Raw genomic sequence first — 18,405 nt, forward strand, 5'->3', positions numbered from 1 at the left:
GCTGGTCAAAGGCAGTTGACCCAGCCTGGCTGCAATTCCTGACGCTGACTTCTGCCCACGGTGTGCCCGGGGCCAGCCCCTAGCCAACGCCTCCCTCTCCCCTCCTGCAGTATGGGGGTGTTGGCAAAGCACCTTTTTGCAGGGCTGCTGTAGCGTGTGAGGCAGAGTCCTCCCTGATCTCAAAGGTCTGCTCTCTCCCGGGTCCTCACCGCGCTGCCTCTTCCTCCCTCCTCTCCTTCAGGTGGACTCAGCTCTCTCTGTCAGCCCTTCCCCCTTTCTCGCTCCGCTCCTGAGTTTAACACAGGGTTTTGCCAGAAGAAAGTTGGGGAGTACATTAGGCAGGTGCAGTCAAAAGGACCGGTGGTGAGGGAAGAGATGGAGAGAGAGAGAGACAGAGGAAGAGAGAAAGAAATTGACACAGAGGGCGATAAAGGAGGGAAGAAACAAAGAGACAGATTTTGTTTGATCTATGTATCTTTTTTTAAAAAAGACAATAAAAATTTTCATTTTCAAAAAAAAAAAAAAGAGAGAGAGACAGAGAAGGAAGACAGAGAGAAGGGCGCAAAGAGAGAAAACCAGAGAGAGGGACGGAAACAGAGAGAGACACAGGAAGAGAGACTTGGAGCCACAGTAAGAGAGTTGGACGAAGAGCGTTTCCCAGAGATAGTCCTGAAGGAGACAGAGGAAAAGAGGAACGAAACAGATGCGGGCAGTAAGAGGTAGGCGGAGGGAGAGGCGAAGTCTGTAGCGAGCCCGAGGGAGCCAGACAGAGCTGGAGGTGTCAGTTCCGCCTAACCCCCCGCCTGGGAGGGGTCTCCGCCCTTTGCGCCGCCCCTCATTCCTCCCCAGAATCCTGAAATCCTCTCTCACTCGGGGCCCCTGGGCACCTGTCACAGACTTGTCCTGCACGGACGGAGGCTGTGGCGCAGGCGTGCGAGGCCGCGGAGGGTGTCTGGGTGCCTGCGCGCGCGCTGGGGACAGACCCCGCCGGACTCAGCGCCCAGCGCTGCGGGAACGCGGCAGGACGGGAAGGGGTGGAGGCAGCGGTGGGGGCAGGGGGAGCGGTGGGGGTCAAGTTCAGGAGGTGAGCGTTCTAAGGCTGGGAGGGCGTGAGAGGGGGCGGGCGCCCGGGCAGGCTGGCGCGAGGGCTGTCCCATTTTAGCCCAGACTCTCCCAGCCGACGTTCCGGGCGCGCCTTCCCCTCGCCCCAGCCCCTGTCTCTGGGACTCCGAGCGTCTCCCCCCCTCTCCCCGGGACGCGGGGCTCCCTCGCCTTCGCTCGGAGCGGGCTGCTTTCAGAAGGCGCTCTCGCGCTGCTTCTCCTTCCCGCAGCCCGCGAGCGATGGCCCGGCCCGGGGGCGCCCGCGCCCCGCTGCTGCTGGCGCTGGGGGCGCTGGCGGCGCTGGCGGCGGGCGCGGCGCGGGCGGCGGGCTCGGTGCGCCTGGCGGGCGGCCTCACGCTGGGCGGCCTGTTCCCGGTGCACGCGCGGGGCGCGGCGGGCAGGCCGTGCGGGCCGCTCAAGAAGGAGCAGGGCGTGCACCGGCTCGAGGCCATGCTCTACGCGCTGGACCGCGTCAACGCCGACCCCCAGCTGCTGCCCGGCGTGCGCCTGGGCGCGCGGCTGCTGGACACCTGCTCGCGGGACACGTACGCGCTGGAGCAGGCGCTCGGCTTCGTGCAGGCGCTGATCAGCGGCCGCGGCGACGGCGACGACGCGGCCGGCACCTGCCCCGGGGGCGGCGCGCCGCTGCGCCCCGCGCCCCCCGAGCGCGTCGTGGCCGTCGTGGGCGCCTCGGCCAGCTCCGTCTCCATCATGGTCGCCAACGTGCTGCGCCTGTTTGCGGTGAGGCCCGCGGGGCTGGGCTCCGGGGGCCAGCGTCTCTCTGCCGTCCTCGCCCGGGAAGGGGGCGGGTGCCGGGTGGCTTTCTCCCTTGGCGCCTTTCTGTAAGGGCCTCCCCTCTATTCGCTCCGATTCACACAGAGCAAAGCGGCTTCAAGGAAGCGCTCTCTGTTGGGCCAGACACAGGCCCGAGCCAGCTCCCCGCACCCACTCCCAGCCTCCCCTGTGTGGGCTCTGGCAACCTCCCAGGCCTTCGGTCTACACAGACTGCCCCTTTGGGTGAATCAAGAAAAGGGACCTTCTGGGCTGATGTGGGGGCGTCTCCCCCCTCCCCCCGTGGTCATCCTGCTCAGCGCTGGTGGTCCTGCCCCTGGGCCCTGGGCAGGGCTCTGGGTGGGGACGAGCCTTGAGTTTCCCTTGGAGCCGGGCCGCCTTTGAGTGGGGGTAACGCGGACACCCCGAGCCGTGCTGGGGAAGGGTGGGGTAGGTGGGTAGGCAGGCAGGGCACTGTACCTCTCTCCTCCATTTAAAAAAAAAAACATTTTTATTTTTATGTTTTTATTTATTGCCTTCCCCACCTCTCCCCCACCCCCCAGTTGTCTACTTTGTGTCCATTAGCTGTGTGTTCCTCTATGACCACCTCTATCCTTATCAGCAGCACCGGGAATCTGTGTTTCTTTTTGTTGCGTCATCTTGCTGTGTCAGCTCTCCGTGTGTGTGGCGCCATTCCTGGGCAGGCTGCACTTTCTTTCGCGCTGGGTGGCTCTCCTTATGGGGCGCACTCCTTGCGCGTGGGGCTCCCCTATGCTGGGCCTGCGTGGCAGGGCACTCCTTGGGCGCATCAGCACTGCGCATGGGCCAGCTCCACACGAGTCAAGGAGACCTGGGGTTTGAACCGTGGACCTCCCATGTGGTAGGCGGGCGCCCTAACCACTGGGCCAAGTCCGCTTCCCCACTGTCTCCATTTTGACCATCACTTAAGTTCCATTTGGAAATGTCCTCCTTTAACTGTCTCTCAAGGGGCTTCTGAAGAAACAGCAGTGGGATCTGCTCTTAGCATGCTTAGCTCCTTTTAGCATGTCCAGATAAGCCCGGACGGGCCCTGGTGCCTCTGAAGGGCAACAATTTTCTCATAGTCCTGGAGGTGGGGTGGGGTGGGGCGATGATGGGGCCCAGAGGAACCAGGATTCGGGGACCTTTGGCACTAGCGTTTGGAAGTGTCCAGCAGTCACTCGACTGGAGTTCCCTGGAGTTCCGTGAGTGGGGGGGACATCTCTGCTCCTCCATCCATACATGAAAGGGGGAAGGCTTTGCCTCAGTCTGGCTAGGGGAGGGCACATCTGTTTCCTGAGAACTTCCTTGAGAAGGTCTCTAACTCTGTCCTGCTGCAGTCTCTGAGGAGCGGCCCGGGTTTACCCCATGAGTGCTTGTGAAAGGTGTTCCCTGCCCCGCCCCCAGCATCTGCATACATTAAGTCACTTAACCCTACCCCCACCCACCCCTCGCCAACCCCCACAGCCCCCAACCCCCGGTTTCCTCTGGATGGCAGAGCTGGTAGTGAACAAGCACACGCACGTCTCCCATTGATCCCAGAGAGAGGTGGTGTGGCCGCCCAGGGTGGGGGGGGAGGGGGAGGGGGAGGGCTGTCCCTCCCTGCTGCCGCCTCTGTTTAGGTGTCTCTGGGCTCTATCTCCAGCCCCTGCCTGGAGCTCTCCTTTCTGCCTCTCTCTCTGTCTTGCCCCTTTAGGTAGAGCGCAGAAATCTCAAAGTCAAGGACCTTTGGGGACCAGGTGGGGTCTGTAAATGAGTGAGGCAGGACCCGGTGAGCCCAGGGTCCCGCTCAGCCCAAGACTGACCTCGTATTACAACCAGGTCAAGATCGGGGGCCCACCAGGGTGTTAGTGTGAAACGCCTATGTTTAGACACTGGCTACTCAATTCAAAGATTAAAATACTAAAACACGACGCTGTGAAAGACGAATCAGGGTCCAGTTCGCAGACTACAGCATTTTATTTGGGACACCCAAGTTTTGTTGCAGCAGTGGAAGCCAGAAAGCACGTAGCTTCGGGGTTCTGGGGATGGCAGAGGTTTTTACAGACATGAAAAAGAAGTTGCTTGAGCCCTATTGATCGAGGCTTTGTCTACCTTATAGGGGCAGGTTTAGTGCAGGTGGGCTATATTTTGAGGTAATAAACTTGGGACTTGCTTGGCTATCTGGGTCAATTTCCTTGGTAGGGATTTCACATTTCAAAAGATAAGGAGGAAACTTAAGAGCTTGTTTTGTTTTGTTTTGTTTTTGGCTCTGAGGGTTCCTGGGAGTTTTCTCTGTATGATTTATCAGTGGACGAAATGCAACTCTGGGCCAGACTGGGCTTCTTGGGGGCCATTTTGCAATTCCTGGTCTAGAAGAGGCTGTGACGGTTGTGAGTTCATTTCCCAGCCACACCACTGTGGTCTCAGGGATTTGAATGAACTTCCCTGAGACTCAGCCTCGACCTCTGTGAAGTGGCAGAGGTTAACTGGGTAGGGAGGGTTGATCTGAAGATTAAAGTGCTGAGGAGTGCCCGGTATAATTCAGCCCCCGTTGATCAGGCATAGCCAGTGGGCCTTTCTCTATCTCCTAGTGGGCCTTCCTTTGTCTCCTTTTCTCTGATTTCCCCTCTTTCCTCATCTTTCTTCTTGTTTTTCTCTTTCGGTCTCCTTGGCTCTCTCCCCCAGGTCTGTTTCCGTCTTCCTCCCTCCCCCTATTCTCCTACCACCCCTCCCTATCTGCCTGCCCCCCATCCCATTTCCTTCTCTCTCCTGGTAGCTCTTTCCCTTCCCCTTTTCTGTACCACCAGACTCTGTCCATACTGTTTCTTTCTGTCCTGCTTGAAGCAGCCCTATCTCCCCAAGACCAGCCCTGGCAGCTCCTTCCAGAAGCCCCACCTCTCTGACCTTCACCCCACCTCGCACTTGCCCGCCCTCACTCTTGGCTCTGTGTGAGCCTGTTTCTTTGATTTGGTTCTAATTCCTACCCTCTGGAGCCAGCCGGCTTCCTCCCGCTTCCTCAGGCCTCCCACCCTCTGCTGTCCTTTCACAATGCTGCCCCCTCCCGCCCCCTTTTGGGATTAGCGCAGTCTGTAATTCTTGGGATTAATCACTCTAATGCACACAGATAAAATCCACTTGCAAACAAGCTCCTGCATGGGGCCAGACACAGCCTTGACTCAAACACCACCCTCCAGCTCCCCCACCTGTTCTGACTTCTCCCGGGGCTGCCACCTGCCATGGACCCTCCCTTTGGTGAATGAGGAAGTCAGGTTTTCCTCTGGGGCAGATGTGGAAGCCTTTGCCCCAGGAGGACACGGCCTAGCGTCTGGACTGGCTTCAGCCTCCCCTTCCCCCTTGCTCAGGTGTCCTTGCTCAGGACACGGTAGCTCTGCCCTCTTTCTTGGACCTCCCAAATTCCATCAGATGTGTTCACCCAGTGCAAACCTGTCTTTCGTACCTTCTTACCTCTCATGTGCTGATCTGGCTGGCCCCCAGCTCCCTACCTCAAACCTCCCATGCCCCATTGTATGCTGAGTTCCCACCGACCCCCGCTTCCTACTGCAAACCCATGTCCCCCATCTGTGTTCTGGGTCCCTGCTGGCCTCATATCTCAACCTTAAACCTTCCAAGTCTCCATCTATCTTGGGCCTAACAAGCCTCCATCTCCTTACCCCAAACCTCCCATGTCCCCATCTATGTCCTGGACCCCCAGTGGCCCCCAGCTCCCTACCCCAAAGCTTCCATGTCCCTATCTGTGTCCTGGATCCCCCATGGCCCCCAGCTCCCTACCCCAAAGCTTCCATGTCCTCATCCATGTCCCGGGTGCCCAGCCCTCCCTCCCTAGGGTCAGTGACACTCCATCTACAGAGTGTTTTTACCCCCTCTAGATACCCCAGATCAGCTATGCCTCCACGGCCCCAGAGCTCAGCGACTCCACCCGCTACGACTTCTTCTCCCGCGTCGTACCCCCCGACTCATACCAGGCCCAGGCGATGGTGGACATTGTGCGGGCATTAGGGTGGAACTACGTGTCCACACTGGCGTCCGAGGGCAACTATGGAGAGAGCGGGGTTGAGGCCTTTGTGCAGATCTCTCGCGAGGCTGGTGAGCTGGGACTTGAGGGGAGCTGGGAGGGGGCTGCTCAAGGCACCAGGTTGCCTACAAGAAGTGTGAACCAGGGGCCATCAGATGGGACAGGAGATGCAGGATGGGGACCCGGGATTGCATGGACAGCGTCGGGGTTGTGGTCAATGGGAATGGTGCCTCCATGGGCAGGTGCAAGGCTTGGCAGGCAGGCAGCACTTGTGGTGAGAGCCCCTTTCCTTTGGTGGGCTCAGCCCCAGGCCATGTGGTCTGGTGGGTGGAGCCCAGGCTGTATTTCAAGCCTTGGCCAGGCCCCTGGGTACAGATCACACCTTTGTCCCTGGGGTGGCTCTGAAGGATTGGGGGAATGAGACCTGACTTAAACATCTCCAATACCAGGAGGGGTCTGTATTGCCCAGTCCATCAAGATTCCCAGGGAACCAAAGCCGGGAGAGTTCAGCAAGGTGATCGGGAGACTCATGGAGACGCCCAACGCCCGCGGCATCATCATCTTTGCCAACGAGGATGACATCAGGTGGGACGGACGGCACAGTCATCTTATTCTTTGGAGGCTCCCCCTGATGCCCCGCCTCCTCTTTTTAATAGATTCCCCAGCCCTGCACACCACTTCCTGAACCCCTTTCTCTTCTTCCTTCTGCCCACGCACACTTGCTGCTGCCATCTCCATGTCTGGCTCTCCCAGAAATGAATCAGGCCAGGTCTGGGATAGAGATCCTCTGAGTCAAGCCAGGGAAACATGCAATTTTATAATCCAGAGGAGGGGGAGGGCACATGGGCAGGTCTACGTACTTCAGATACAGAAGGAGCCCTGAGGTGCAGTTCAGAGGGATCAGAAAGAGGCCTCAGGCTCAGACGGCAGCCAGCGGGAGGCTTTACAAGAGAGGAGGCCCTTCTCCCAGCCCGCGAGACTAGGTGAGACATGGGTGGAGGTGGGGCTTGTAGAGAGGGGAGATGACTTGATCTTCCCCGAGGGGCCCCTCCAAGGGCCAGGGGGAAGTGGGTTACAGAACAGGCCTGGGCTCAGAGCCAGGCTCAGCACTTAACTGAGACGCCCAGGGCAAGGATCCCATATACCCCCGGCCTCCCACTTTTCCTGATAAAGAGGGTCTGATCAGCCATGTGGAAAGGCACAGATGGATAAAGAAGAGCAGGAAGTGACCAGGGGTAAGCTGGAGGGGATGCCAGGCCCTCCCTCACTCCCCAGCCCTGCTCCCACCAGGAGGGTCCTGGAGGCCGCACGCCAGGCCAACTTGACGGGCCACTTCCTGTGGGTCGGTTCCGACAGCTGGGGCACCAAGACCTCACCCGTCCTGAGCCTAGAGGACGTGGCCGTGGGGGCCATCACCATCCTTCCTAAAAGGGCCTCCATTGATGGTGAGTGGCAGGGTTGTCTCCCGTGCCGTGCCCCCACCCACATTTGCCCTTCCCCAGGATTTCCTGTAGGGGGCATTCGGTCTACCTGTCGGTATGTTTGGTGCCAGGTGGCTTCTAGCATTTACAGATTCTATGGTTCTGTGCAAACACCCGTCAAAGCAGTGTTTGAATGGGATGGTGTAGGGAGAAAAACATATACCACTGTATAGGGTGAAAAATTCCTCATTTTTATGTTTTTAAAATTCAGTACCTATATTCCAATTCTCCCGAAGACACTCTAATATGGGGAGGTGGAGAGAGGAGGAAGAGGAACCAAAGATAAGGAACCTACTGTCCAAAATTCCCACCCCATCCCACCTGTGAATGTGTGGATGAGTCCAGCAAAGGTCATTCATTTTACAGCAGGATTGCTTGTCTACCCAAAGGCCAAACTGAAGATACCTAGATAAGTTACTGCATGGCTATTTTATGAAGCTCAGATCCTTATAAAGGATGAGCACTGATTTTCAGGAACTCTTGGCCTTTTGGGGATATAGACTCTTACATATTTTGTTTCCATTAGAATGCACTTGGTTACAAGTGACAAAATAAACTGAGAATGGTTTTAGCAATAATGCTATTTAATTACATCACAAGATAAGAAATTCAAAAGTAGGTGGTTTCAAGTTTGGGGAAGAGTCAACAATGTCTTCAAAGTGCTGGGCTCTGTCCACCCTTCTTTTCCACTGTCCTCTGTGGCTGTTACATCTCCATGCTTGTGGCGTCACTTTGCAAGATGGCTGCTGAAGCACCAACCTTTGTCTTTTTTTTTTTTTTAAAGATTTATTTATTTATTTAATTCCCCCCCACCCCCACCCCGGTTGTCTATTTTCTCTGTCTATTTTTGTTGCGTCTTGTTTCTTTGTCCACTTCTGTTGTTGTCAGTGGCACGGGAAGTGTGGGCGGCGCCATTCCTGGGCAGGCTGCTCTTTCTTTCGCCCTGGGCGGCTCTCCTTACGTGGGGCTCCCCTACGAGGGGGACACCCCTGCATGGCACGGCACTCCTTGCGCGCATCAGCACTGCACATGGGCCAGCTCCACACGGGTCAAGGAGGCCCGGGGTTTGAAGCGTGGACCTCCCATGTGGTAGATGGACGCCCCAACCACTGGGCCAAGTCCGCCTCCCAACCTTTATGTCTTAAGAGCAGCATCCCAACCAGGAAAGAAGGGGCAGGGATAAAGGCATTACTTGAGACTTTGAGCTTTTATCAGGATGTAAGTTCTACCCTGGAGTCCCAGTAGTCTCTAATTCAACCAGCTAGAGCTTGATCTGGCCACTCCTAGCTGCAAGGGAGGCTGTGAAAGTGAGCCACCCATGAAGAGACACAGGGGAACCATGGCCAGCTCAGAGGGTCTCCCTTCTCCTCCCTCTTTCCCTCTCTCTCAGGATTTGACCAGTACTTCATGACCCGCTCCCTGGAGAACAACCGCCGGAACGTATGGTTCGCTGAGTTCTGGGAAGAGAATTTTAACTGCAAACTGACCAGCTCAGGTACTGAGTCAGATGACGCCATCCGCAAATGCACAGGTGAGAGCTGCCGGTGGTGATGAGGTGGGTGAGGGGAAGTGGGGAGGCCTGGTTGAGCATGTGGGGGCCAGGCCCACTTTCTCCGGCTCCAGGTCTCAGAGGTGGGGCATCCCTGGGACAGGCGAGGAACGCATCGGTCGGGACTCTACCTACGAGCAGGAGGGGAAGGTGCAGTTTGTGATCGACGCCGTGTACGCCATTGCCCACGCCCTCCACGGCATGCATCAGGCTCTCTGCCCTGGGCACACAGGCCTGTGCCCCGCAATGGAGCCCACCGATGGGCGGCTGCTGCTGCAGTATATTCGAGCTGTCCGTTTCAATGGTGAGTGGGTGCCAGGGAGCCCTCAGGCAAGGAGAGGGGAAGCCTGCTGGGATGGATTCCCAGGCAGGACCTGAGAGGACACAGACTTGAAGTAATGGGAGAGGCAGAATGGTTTAGTGGGGGCACTGAATCAAAAGAGCTGGGGACTTAAATCAAGCTTCAGTCCCAACTTTTTATTTTAACTTCTTTGGGGATATATATATATATATGTGTGTGTGTGTGTGTTACGATAATACATATCATAACATTTGCCATTTTATTCATTTTTAAAGTACAATTCGGTGGCATTCACTACTTTTACTATGTTACTATGTTACTGTTGCCTCCAACCTTTACCAAAATTATGTCATTGCCTAAACCAGAAACTCTTCACCCGTTAAGCATTAACTCCCCCATCAGCACTATCCCCAGCCCTGGTGACTCTACTTGACTTTGTTTCTATGAATTTCCTTATTCTAGATATAGTATTTCAGGGTGTTTATCCATTTTTCTGTTGATGGACACTTTGATTATCTCCATCTTTTGGTTATTGTGAATAATGCTGCAAAGAACATTGGCATTCAAGTATCTGCCTGAGTTCCTACTTTCAATTCTTTGGGGTGTATACCTAAGATGATGTTTCAGTGTCCTTGGCTGCTCAAGCAAATTCCTTGCAATGGGACAGCGTAAACAATGGGAAAAACAATGGCTCATGGTTCTGAAGTTAGGGAAAGTCCAAACCAAGGCATCATCAAGGCAGTGCTTTCTCCCTGAGGACTGTGGCTTCTGGAGCTGGCTGCCAGGGATTCTCCGCCCCGCGGTTGTCACATGGCTAGGCACGTGGCGGCATTTCCTGGCCTCTCCCTTCTTTTTCGGGTTTCGCTGATGTGCCGCTTCTGGCTGTTCCCTTTGTGGCTTTCTCCCCCTGTCTGAATTCCATGATGTTTATAACGACTCCAGTAATAGGATTGAGACCCATTCCGCTTGAGTTGGGCCACACCTTGATTGAAATAACCTTCATCAAAAGGCCCTACTTACAGTAGTTTCGCATCCACAGGGATGTTTTTCTGAGGTACATTGGGCTCCAAACTACCACAGACGGGCCCCACTTTTTAACATACTTCTCACCCTCCCCGGGCTTCGGCACCCTGTGCCCCTATCTGTAAAATTCAGAAGTTGGGGAACTGCTGTGATTCCCTCTACCCGGAATACTCATTGGCTTACATGCCGCTCTCCCCTCCTTGCACAGAGGTGAGGGCATGTGTTGGACATAGTTAAGTGTCAGAGACAGTGTCCCCACTGTGGATGTGCTGCCCGCTCCAAGTCATGACTTCAAAACGCTTAAAAGGCCACAAGCAACGTGAGCACCTCCCGGGCCCCCGCGGAGGTCCTGGCACACGGTCCTCACTCAAAATCATGTCTTTCTGAAAAGTACCCAGGGGGCTCAAGAGGTGCTCCTGGTTTGTGGAGAGGGACTTGCTTCTCATTTGATGACTGCCCTTCATAAACTTAAACCCTGTTCCCCAAATATTTATTGAGCACCTCTCTGCCGAGCTTTCTCAGTATGACACCAGACCAGAATGCAAGATGGTAGAACAAGCCTGTAGAAGAGGTCAAATGCAGTGTTCAGCTGGCTACCAGTTTCACACCACTTTTGTTCAGATTTGAAAGCATCCTCCAGCTTAGACAGTCAGCTCCTTCTTTTATTTATTTATTTATTTATTTATTTATTTTATTTTTTTGTCTTTATTTTTTCAATATTACATTCAAAAATATGAGGTCCCCACACCCCCCCCACCCCCCTTACCCCACTCCTCCCCCCATAACAACAACCTCCTCCATAATCATGAGACATTCATTGCATTTGGTGAATACATCTCTGAGCATCGCTGCACCTCATGGTCAATGGTCCACACCATAGCCCACGCTCTCCCACAATCCACCCTGTGGGCCATGGGAGGACATACATTGTCCAGCATCTGTCCCTGCAGCACCACCCAGGACAACTCCAAGTCCTGAAAACGCCCCCACCTCCCATCTCCTCCTCCCACTCCCTACCCCCAGCAGCCACCGTGGCCACTTTCTCCACACCAGTGTCACACTTCTCTTGTTTACTAATCACAATAGTTCATGAACAGAATATCAGTAAGTCCACTCTGAGCCATACTCCATTCCTCCATCCTGTGGACCTTGGAATGACTGTGTCCACTCCACATCTAAATCAAGAGGAGCTCTTTCTTCTTTACGCCAAGTCCTGGCTGGCTCCAGGAGCCTCTCGGGGATCTGAGGACAACGGGCTTTCTCTCCAGGCAGTGCAGGAACCCCCGTGATGTTCAATGAAAACGGAGACGCGCCGGGGCGCTATGACATCTTCCAGTACCAGGCAACCAACGGCAGTGCGGGCAGTGGCGGGTACCGGCCCGTGGGCCAGTGGGCAGAGACCCTCAGGCTGGAGGTGAGTGGCACGGCTGAAGGCGGGCGCGGGGAGAAGGGGCCCTGGGCTTCCGGAGGCCGGGGCGGCAGGCCTTGTCTCCTCCGTCCCAGGTGGAAGCCCTGCAGTGGTCAGGCGAGCCCCTGGGGGTGCCCCCCTCTCAGTGCAGCCTCCCCTGCGGGCCGGGGGAGCGGAAGAAGATGGTGGAGGGCGTCGCCTGCTGCTGGCACTGCGAGGCCTGCGACGGCTACCGCTTCCAGCTGGACGAGTTCGCCTGCGCGGCCTGCCCGGGCCACATGCGGCCGACGCCCAACCGCACGGGCTGCCGCGCCACGCCCGTGGTGTCCCTCGCCTGGTCCTCGCCCTGGGCGGCGCCGCCGCTGCTCCTGGCCGCGCTGGGCATCGCGGCCACGCTCACCGTGGTGGCCGCCTTCGCGCGCTTCCGCAGCACGCCGCTGGTGCGCGCCGCGGGCCGCGAGCTCAGCTACGTGCTCCTGGCCGGCATCTTCCTCGTCTACGCCAGCACCTTCCTCATGGTGGCCGAGCCGGGGGCGGCCGTCTGCGCCGCGCGGAGGCTCTTCCTCGGCCTGGGCACCACGCTCAGCTACTCGGCGCTGCTCACCAAGACCAACCGCATCTACCGCATCTTCGAGCGCGGCAAGCGCTCCGTGGCGCCCCCGCCCTTCATCAGCCCCGCCTCGCAGCTGGCCATCACCTTCGGCCTCACCTCTGTGCAGGTGGGTCCTCGAGGTGCCCCGGGGGGACGGGGTGGGCCAGGGTCGTGCTGCGCTTGAGGCAGTCGGGCAGGTGGCGTTCCTCAGACCGAGTCACTCGTCCCTGTGGGGGCGCCTGCGGCCGTTTGCTGAAGGCTGCTAGGCGACACGCCGGCGGTGGGTGGGCTTGTTCAGCCTGGATCTGCTAAGTTGTCAGCTTTCAGTTCCGAGGCTGTGACAATGTCCACACCAGGCAACGCTTTTCTCTCCGTGGGCGGGCTGCTGGTGGTCCTGGGTTTCTCTCACGTGACAGGGGACCGTGTAGTGTCTGCCCGTCTCCGTCTCTGCTCTCCCAGCCTCGCTGCTTTTGGTTTCTGGCTTCTGGGACTTTCTCTCTCAGCTCCTGGGCATTTCTCTCTGTCTTTGCAGCTTTCCCTGCTGTTCCTACAGCTTTTTGTTCCTCCGTTTATAAAGAACTCGAATAACAGTATTAAGACCCACCCTGGGTTATGCAATCTACTAAAAGGCCGTTAACTAAAATTTAATCAAAAGAGCCCACCTATATAGGTTTACATGCACAGGAATGGATTTACCCCAAGGACGTGATTTTTGGGGGTCCACCAAAGCTTCCAGCTGCCACGGTACCCATGATGTTTTTTTTAAAGGCCCAGGTGACAGACCCCTATTGTTTTCCTGTAAGAAGCCATTTTTCCCTTGCTCAGTCTTTGAAGGAAAATGGATCTGTAAGAGAGGCAACAAGTGTGTCCTGCTAAATCTCTGTAAAACAATGAAATTATTTTCATACACTGAACACTTCTTCCACAATTTGACTCTCCTACAATAATAGAGCAAAAAGATGTCTAATTAATTTTCCTCATGCAAAGAAGCAGTTTCCACAAAGGGCACTGCTGTTGCCCAGTTCACTGGGGGAACTTCCTGGGTGATGGGCACAGGGTCCGAGTGATTGTTCTGTCAAGTGGAGCATCTATTTCCACACAAAGGCCAATGTTTCCTGATGTCAGATGCAACAGAAACAGTCCCTTTGAGGTTTTCCTTAATGACAAGTAATATTACAACAGTGGAAATGACTCCCATTGTCTGGAAAGCCCAAGTTTTCTGTGCAAAGTGTATGAAGAGATAGATGGTTTGGGGAGGTGGACCTGGTGTAATACTGAAGAGCCAGTTTAGATCTCAGGGCTGGGGCTGGGGGCGTGGGATGGCATCCCCTCGCTCAGTCCTTCTTGAGACTCTTTCACTCCAGGCAAGCCCCTCTCCCTGCCCGGCTCTGCATACACCATATTCCTTCCCACGCACAGGTCTTATTCATGCAATCCACCAAGACTGACTGCAGGATGCTCTCGTCTTCCTTCAGGTAACAGAGCCTGAGCTTCCACTTGTCAGGCCCGGAATCTCAGTGTGCAGGGTATCCCGAGAAGGCATCGCACTACTCCCCTGCCTAAAACTCTTGCGTGGGCCCTCTCACCCCTGGATAGAGATTCTGGGCCAGCATTTAATTCCATCTCCATAATCACCGGCCCAGCATCACTTACTTGAATTCCCCATATCTGCCCTCCTTTCCAGATATAATAGACCTTTTAAAAGATGACTACCTTCAATTTTCTAGGTATTTCTTGCCCATATGATGGATGGTAAATGGTATCTACTTGTTTTAATTTGCCTACACTTAACTACTAGTGAAGTTGCCTTTGGGATTTCCTCATCTGTGAATTGCCTGTTCCTATCCTTTGCTCATTTCCTATGATTTTGCAGGACTTTATTACATGTACTGGATGCTAATTCTTTATTAATTATACAGATCACAAAATAAGTGGTGTACACTTTTGTCGCTACTTTTGTGCATCAGAGGACTTGGATTATAGTTTCTCATGAAGGACTTTATTTCCTATACTTAGACCCTTGGCATACAAGGAGCTTTCTTCCTGCTTTCCTAGACAGCGGATGGCATTTTACTTTATTAGTCCCTTGTCCGTGGAGCAATCACCAAAGCGGCTGAGTAGTTCTGCCTTTGTTAGAATCACAGAAAGGTATTCCTTTGGCATAGATGAATAATAAACAAAATGTCCCTTCCTCCAGGACTGGAGAGCCCTGCTCTAGGTGCACAGCATGGTGGCTAGAGTGTTGCTAGATTCCAGGCCTATTTGTCCCTGTAACAGGTGCTCTTGTGCAGTGAACATCCAGACCAAACGTTAGGGCACCCTTCCAGCGTCCTGCCTTTACGCAAGTGTCTTCATTCCTGCTCCCCAGCTTTTCTTAGTTTAAAGTCCTGTCTTCAGTCACTGTGGGGAATTGAGGCTCCAGGTCCTCCCTGTCAGGCCTGCGCCTGGCTCTGGCACCTCCTCAGCTCACCCCGTAGCCACTCATGTTCTTAGCACTCTCCACTGAGTGCCTCCTTTGTTTTTTTTCCCTAAGATGTTCCTTCACTTGGAGCCTCACTATGTATTCACGCAGCATTTCCTTACATTTTATTCAACAGTCCTCTGGGTTTGGAGAACAAGGGGGTCCTCAGGACTAGGTTTGCTGGGCTGTTCACAATGATCAAGCTAGTGTTTTCACACCTGCAGCCTGGAGATAATCATGCTTACCTGGAGAGTTGTGAGTAGTAGGAAAAAGTACTTGTTCAGGACCTGGCCCTTAATAAACAGTACATGGACCAGGTACTCTCCCAAGATGGCATATCACCCTCACCACAGCATTCTGAGGAAGAGATTAGATGGAAAAACTGAGGCCAAGAGAGAAAATGGTTGAAGGTTACAAAGTCAGGTTCCAGCACCTCTGCCCTTAATCACTATGTATTGTCTATAAATGGCATTGTTAGTGGTTAACATAAAGGAAGAGGATGCTGAGTTGCCCCTTACTCAACCAGCCCTGACATTCCCAACACATACCTCCACGTCAGCTCTTCTTTCCACCTGCCCACACCACAGGCCTTTGCTCAGACAGACCCCTGACCTGGACTGCCCTTCCAGTGCTTCTCTCAGGTCTGAGTATCTCACTCAGGAAGCCAGGAACTTTGAGGGGAGCCCACGGGCCAGAGTCCTAGGTCAGGGGTAGGAGGGTCTTGTCCCTGGAAAGGGGAGTGTGCCTGATATGGTGTTGGCTCCTACAGGTGGTGGGAGTGATGGCGTGGCTGGGGGCCCAACCCCCACACAGTGTGATCGACTACGAAGAACAGCGAACAGTGGACCCAGAGCAGGCCAGAGGGGTACTCAAGTGTGACATGTCAGACCTGTCCCTCATCGGGTGCCTGGGCTACAGCCTCCTGCTCATGGTCACATGTACCGTGTATGCCATCAAGGCCCGCGGAGTACCTGAGACCTTCAACGAGGCCAAGCCCATTGGCTTCACCATGTACACCACCTGCATCATCTGGCTGGCTTTTGTGCCTATATTCTTTGGCACTGCTCAGTCAGCTGAAAAGGTAATCCAGGTTCCCTCAGGAGGCTTGGTCACCTCATTTGTTTCCTACTTGTCCACTGAAGGGCTTGATTGTTTCAACAGCTGAGCCATCCATTTGGATGCTCAATTCTTTGAATGATCGCTTGGTTGGTCAATTCCTTCATGTACTTAAATACTTGTTTATTCATTGGCTTTTTCTAATACCTTCAGTCTTTCTCCTCTTCCTTTGTTCATTCATTCAATTGTTCATTCATTCTTATACCCATCCATTAACTTGGTTTTATTCAATTACTTCTTCATTATGTCATATTTGTAACTCTTAATCCATCAGTCCATTTTCTTGATCATTTTTCCAGTCACTTATTCATTATGTAGAACATTTATCATCTGTATCATCCATTTTACCCATTTGCTCCTTTATTCAATCTCTGTTAATTTATTTGCTTATATATCTGTAAACACATTCATTGATTCATTCACATGTTCGAGCCCTTTTTAGGCTTTATGGACCATTTTCCCAGGTCTTACTTCTTGCTAATTCAGCCCTCCCTTCCTTCAGTTACTTGTCCAATCAGTACTGTGTCCCTCACCCTCCTCTCTTCCTAACAGCAGAGCCCCACAGTGACTGCCAGGACTCTTCATGCCTCTGTACCTTTCTTTATGTTGTTTTATTCTTCTAAGTGCTCATTCCCATTCACTTTTCCTAACCCAACTGAAACAGACTCATCTCCAGTCTATGTGGCAACAGAAGTGTGGGGGTGGAGGTGGGGAAGAGAATGGGGCGGAGCGTCATCTTGTCCCTTCCTCCATGGCTCAGATCTACATCCAGACAGCCACACTGACTGTGTCCTTGAGCCTCAGTGCATCGGTGTCCCTCGGCATGCTCTACGTTCCCAAAACCTATGTCGTCCTCTTCCACCCAGAGCAGAACGTGCAGAAGCGGAAGCGGAGTCTCAAGGCAACCTCTGTAGTGGCAGCTGTGCCCAAGGGTGAAGACACAGAGGACCCCAGATAGCAGGGTTGAGTAGGCATGGGTCTCCTTGCCCTCTCCCCTTCTCTTTTATTTCCTTCACTCCATGGTGGAAGTTGTAGAGTCCAGGGACACAGTGAACAACCACGACGGGGAAAAACCAGGGAGTCCAGGGTGGCCACATCCACCATGGTGGGGATGTTCTGTAGAAAGAACAGGACCCAGCTCCCCATTTTATCCCTTCTTATATCTGCATATCAGCTACATTCTTCCTCCCTGTAGATGAGACTTCTTATCCCTGGCAAGAAACAGTCATGTAGAAGATCCTGCTGTTAGAGAGGATCTAAACATGCACTCTCTGAAGTCCAAAGAGCACTATTAAGTCCTGGGCTTAGCCCAGTTTGAATGTTATGCTCACCCCTCGGTCAACCACCATAGCCTGGGAATTGGGCAGTGTGTAAAACTATGTAGGGCCTAGAATGAAATACAGGATTGGAGTTGGGGAGGAGGAGTTTCAACAAGAAGAGATGAGTGGGTCTATGTTCTGGACTGAGTAACTCAGGCTTAGATATATATTCTGTTGGCACCGAGGGGAAGACACTTTGGCGATAGCCCTGTGAGCAGAGGAGAGGCCTGCTGATAGGGGAGCAACAAGAGGAACTGGATGCACCCCAGGGAGGTTCTATGCATCAAGGAATTTTCCTTGGATTCCCCTGGACTCTGGGGAATGTCATACTTACAATATGGTTTTCTGTTTTCATTTCCCTGTGTACTCCATTAAATTACCCCTGAACCTGAAGAAAATCTGATACACGTGCATGGGCATAGGAGCTTGAGAATAAAGGAACAGGATTGTCCTTCTCCGAGGCTCGTGGAGGACCATGTTCAGGAGTTCCAGATTAAGACCGGTAGCAGGAGAGTCGTGTCCATGGTGAGGAGTAAGTCCAAGTGGACAATTTAGGAGGAATATAAGAACTCTTCTCTCCCAGTATTTACTTGGAAGTCCCTTTTGAAAGGAAAGCATGAGGCACGAGAGGAGGTTTTTTTCAACTACAGATTCATGGGCATTCATTTTTCAGTAATCTTTTTTTTTAAAACAAAAAGCTCAATGGTAGTTATAGAATATTGTTTCCCTGGTGTAGAATTTAACTTTGTTTTTTTTTTTAATTTTTTAAAAATTTTTTTAATTTTTATTTTTTTATTTTACTTTTTTTTATTTTTTATTTTTAAAATATTACATTAAAAAAAATGAGGTCCCATTTAACCCCACCGCCCCCACCCCCCACTCCCCCTACAGCAACACTCTCTCCCATCATCATGACACATCCATTGCACCTGGTAAGTACATCTCTGAGCATCACTGCACCCCATAGTCAATGGTCCACATCACAGCGCACACTCTCCCACGTTCCATCCAGTGGGCCCTGGGGGGATCTACAATGTCCCGTAATTGTCCGTGAAGCACCATCCAGGACAACTCCACGTCCCGAAAACGCCTCCCCATCTCATCTCTTCCTCCCATTCCCCGCACCCAGCAGCCACCATGGCCACTCTTCCCACACCAATGCCACATTTTCTCTGTGGACATAGGATTGGTTGTGTCCATTGCACATCTATGTCAAGTGGGGGCTTAGATTCCACATGGATACTGGATAC

The 18,405-nt window shown here is 53.6% G+C and overlaps 1 protein-coding gene across 1 annotated transcript; it reads left to right on the forward strand.

Annotated features, from left to right (window-relative positions):
- Positions 1-1,341: 1,341 nt before the first annotated feature.
- GRM6 (glutamate metabotropic receptor 6) lies at positions 1,342-16,914 on the forward strand. Its single transcript, XM_004460545.3, has 10 exons — positions 1,342-1,842; positions 5,760-5,976; positions 6,355-6,490; positions 7,196-7,350; positions 8,777-8,917; positions 9,039-9,239; positions 11,528-11,673; positions 11,763-12,386; positions 15,490-15,801; positions 16,597-16,914. The coding sequence occupies exons 1-10, from the start codon at positions 1,342-1,344 to the stop codon at positions 16,792-16,794; spliced, it is 2,631 nt and encodes an 876-aa protein (XP_004460602.3). The 3' UTR covers positions 16,795-16,914.
- The last annotated feature ends 1,491 nt before the right edge of the window (positions 16,915-18,405 follow it).

Source organism: Dasypus novemcinctus, chromosome 2, assembly GCF_030445035.2.
Source record: "Dasypus novemcinctus isolate mDasNov1 chromosome 2, mDasNov1.1.hap2, whole genome shotgun sequence".
Lineage (NCBI taxonomy): Eukaryota > Metazoa > Chordata > Mammalia > Cingulata > Dasypodidae > Dasypus > Dasypus novemcinctus.

What these genes read in the sequence shown, in the direction of transcription:
- GRM6 (XM_004460545.3), top strand. Translation starts at nt 1,342, where the DNA reads ATGGCCCGGCCCGGGGGCGCCCGCGCCCCGCTGCTGCTGGCGCTGGGG. An exon ending in TAAAAGGGCCTCCATTGATG is followed by an intron (nt 7,351 to 8,776) that starts GTGAGTGGCAGG and finishes CCTCTCTCTCAG; the next exon opens with GATTTGACCAGTACTTCATG. An exon ending in CGCCATCCGCAAATGCACAG is followed by an intron (nt 8,918 to 9,038) that starts GTGAGAGCTGCC and finishes TCCCTGGGACAG; the next exon opens with GCGAGGAACGCATCGGTCGG.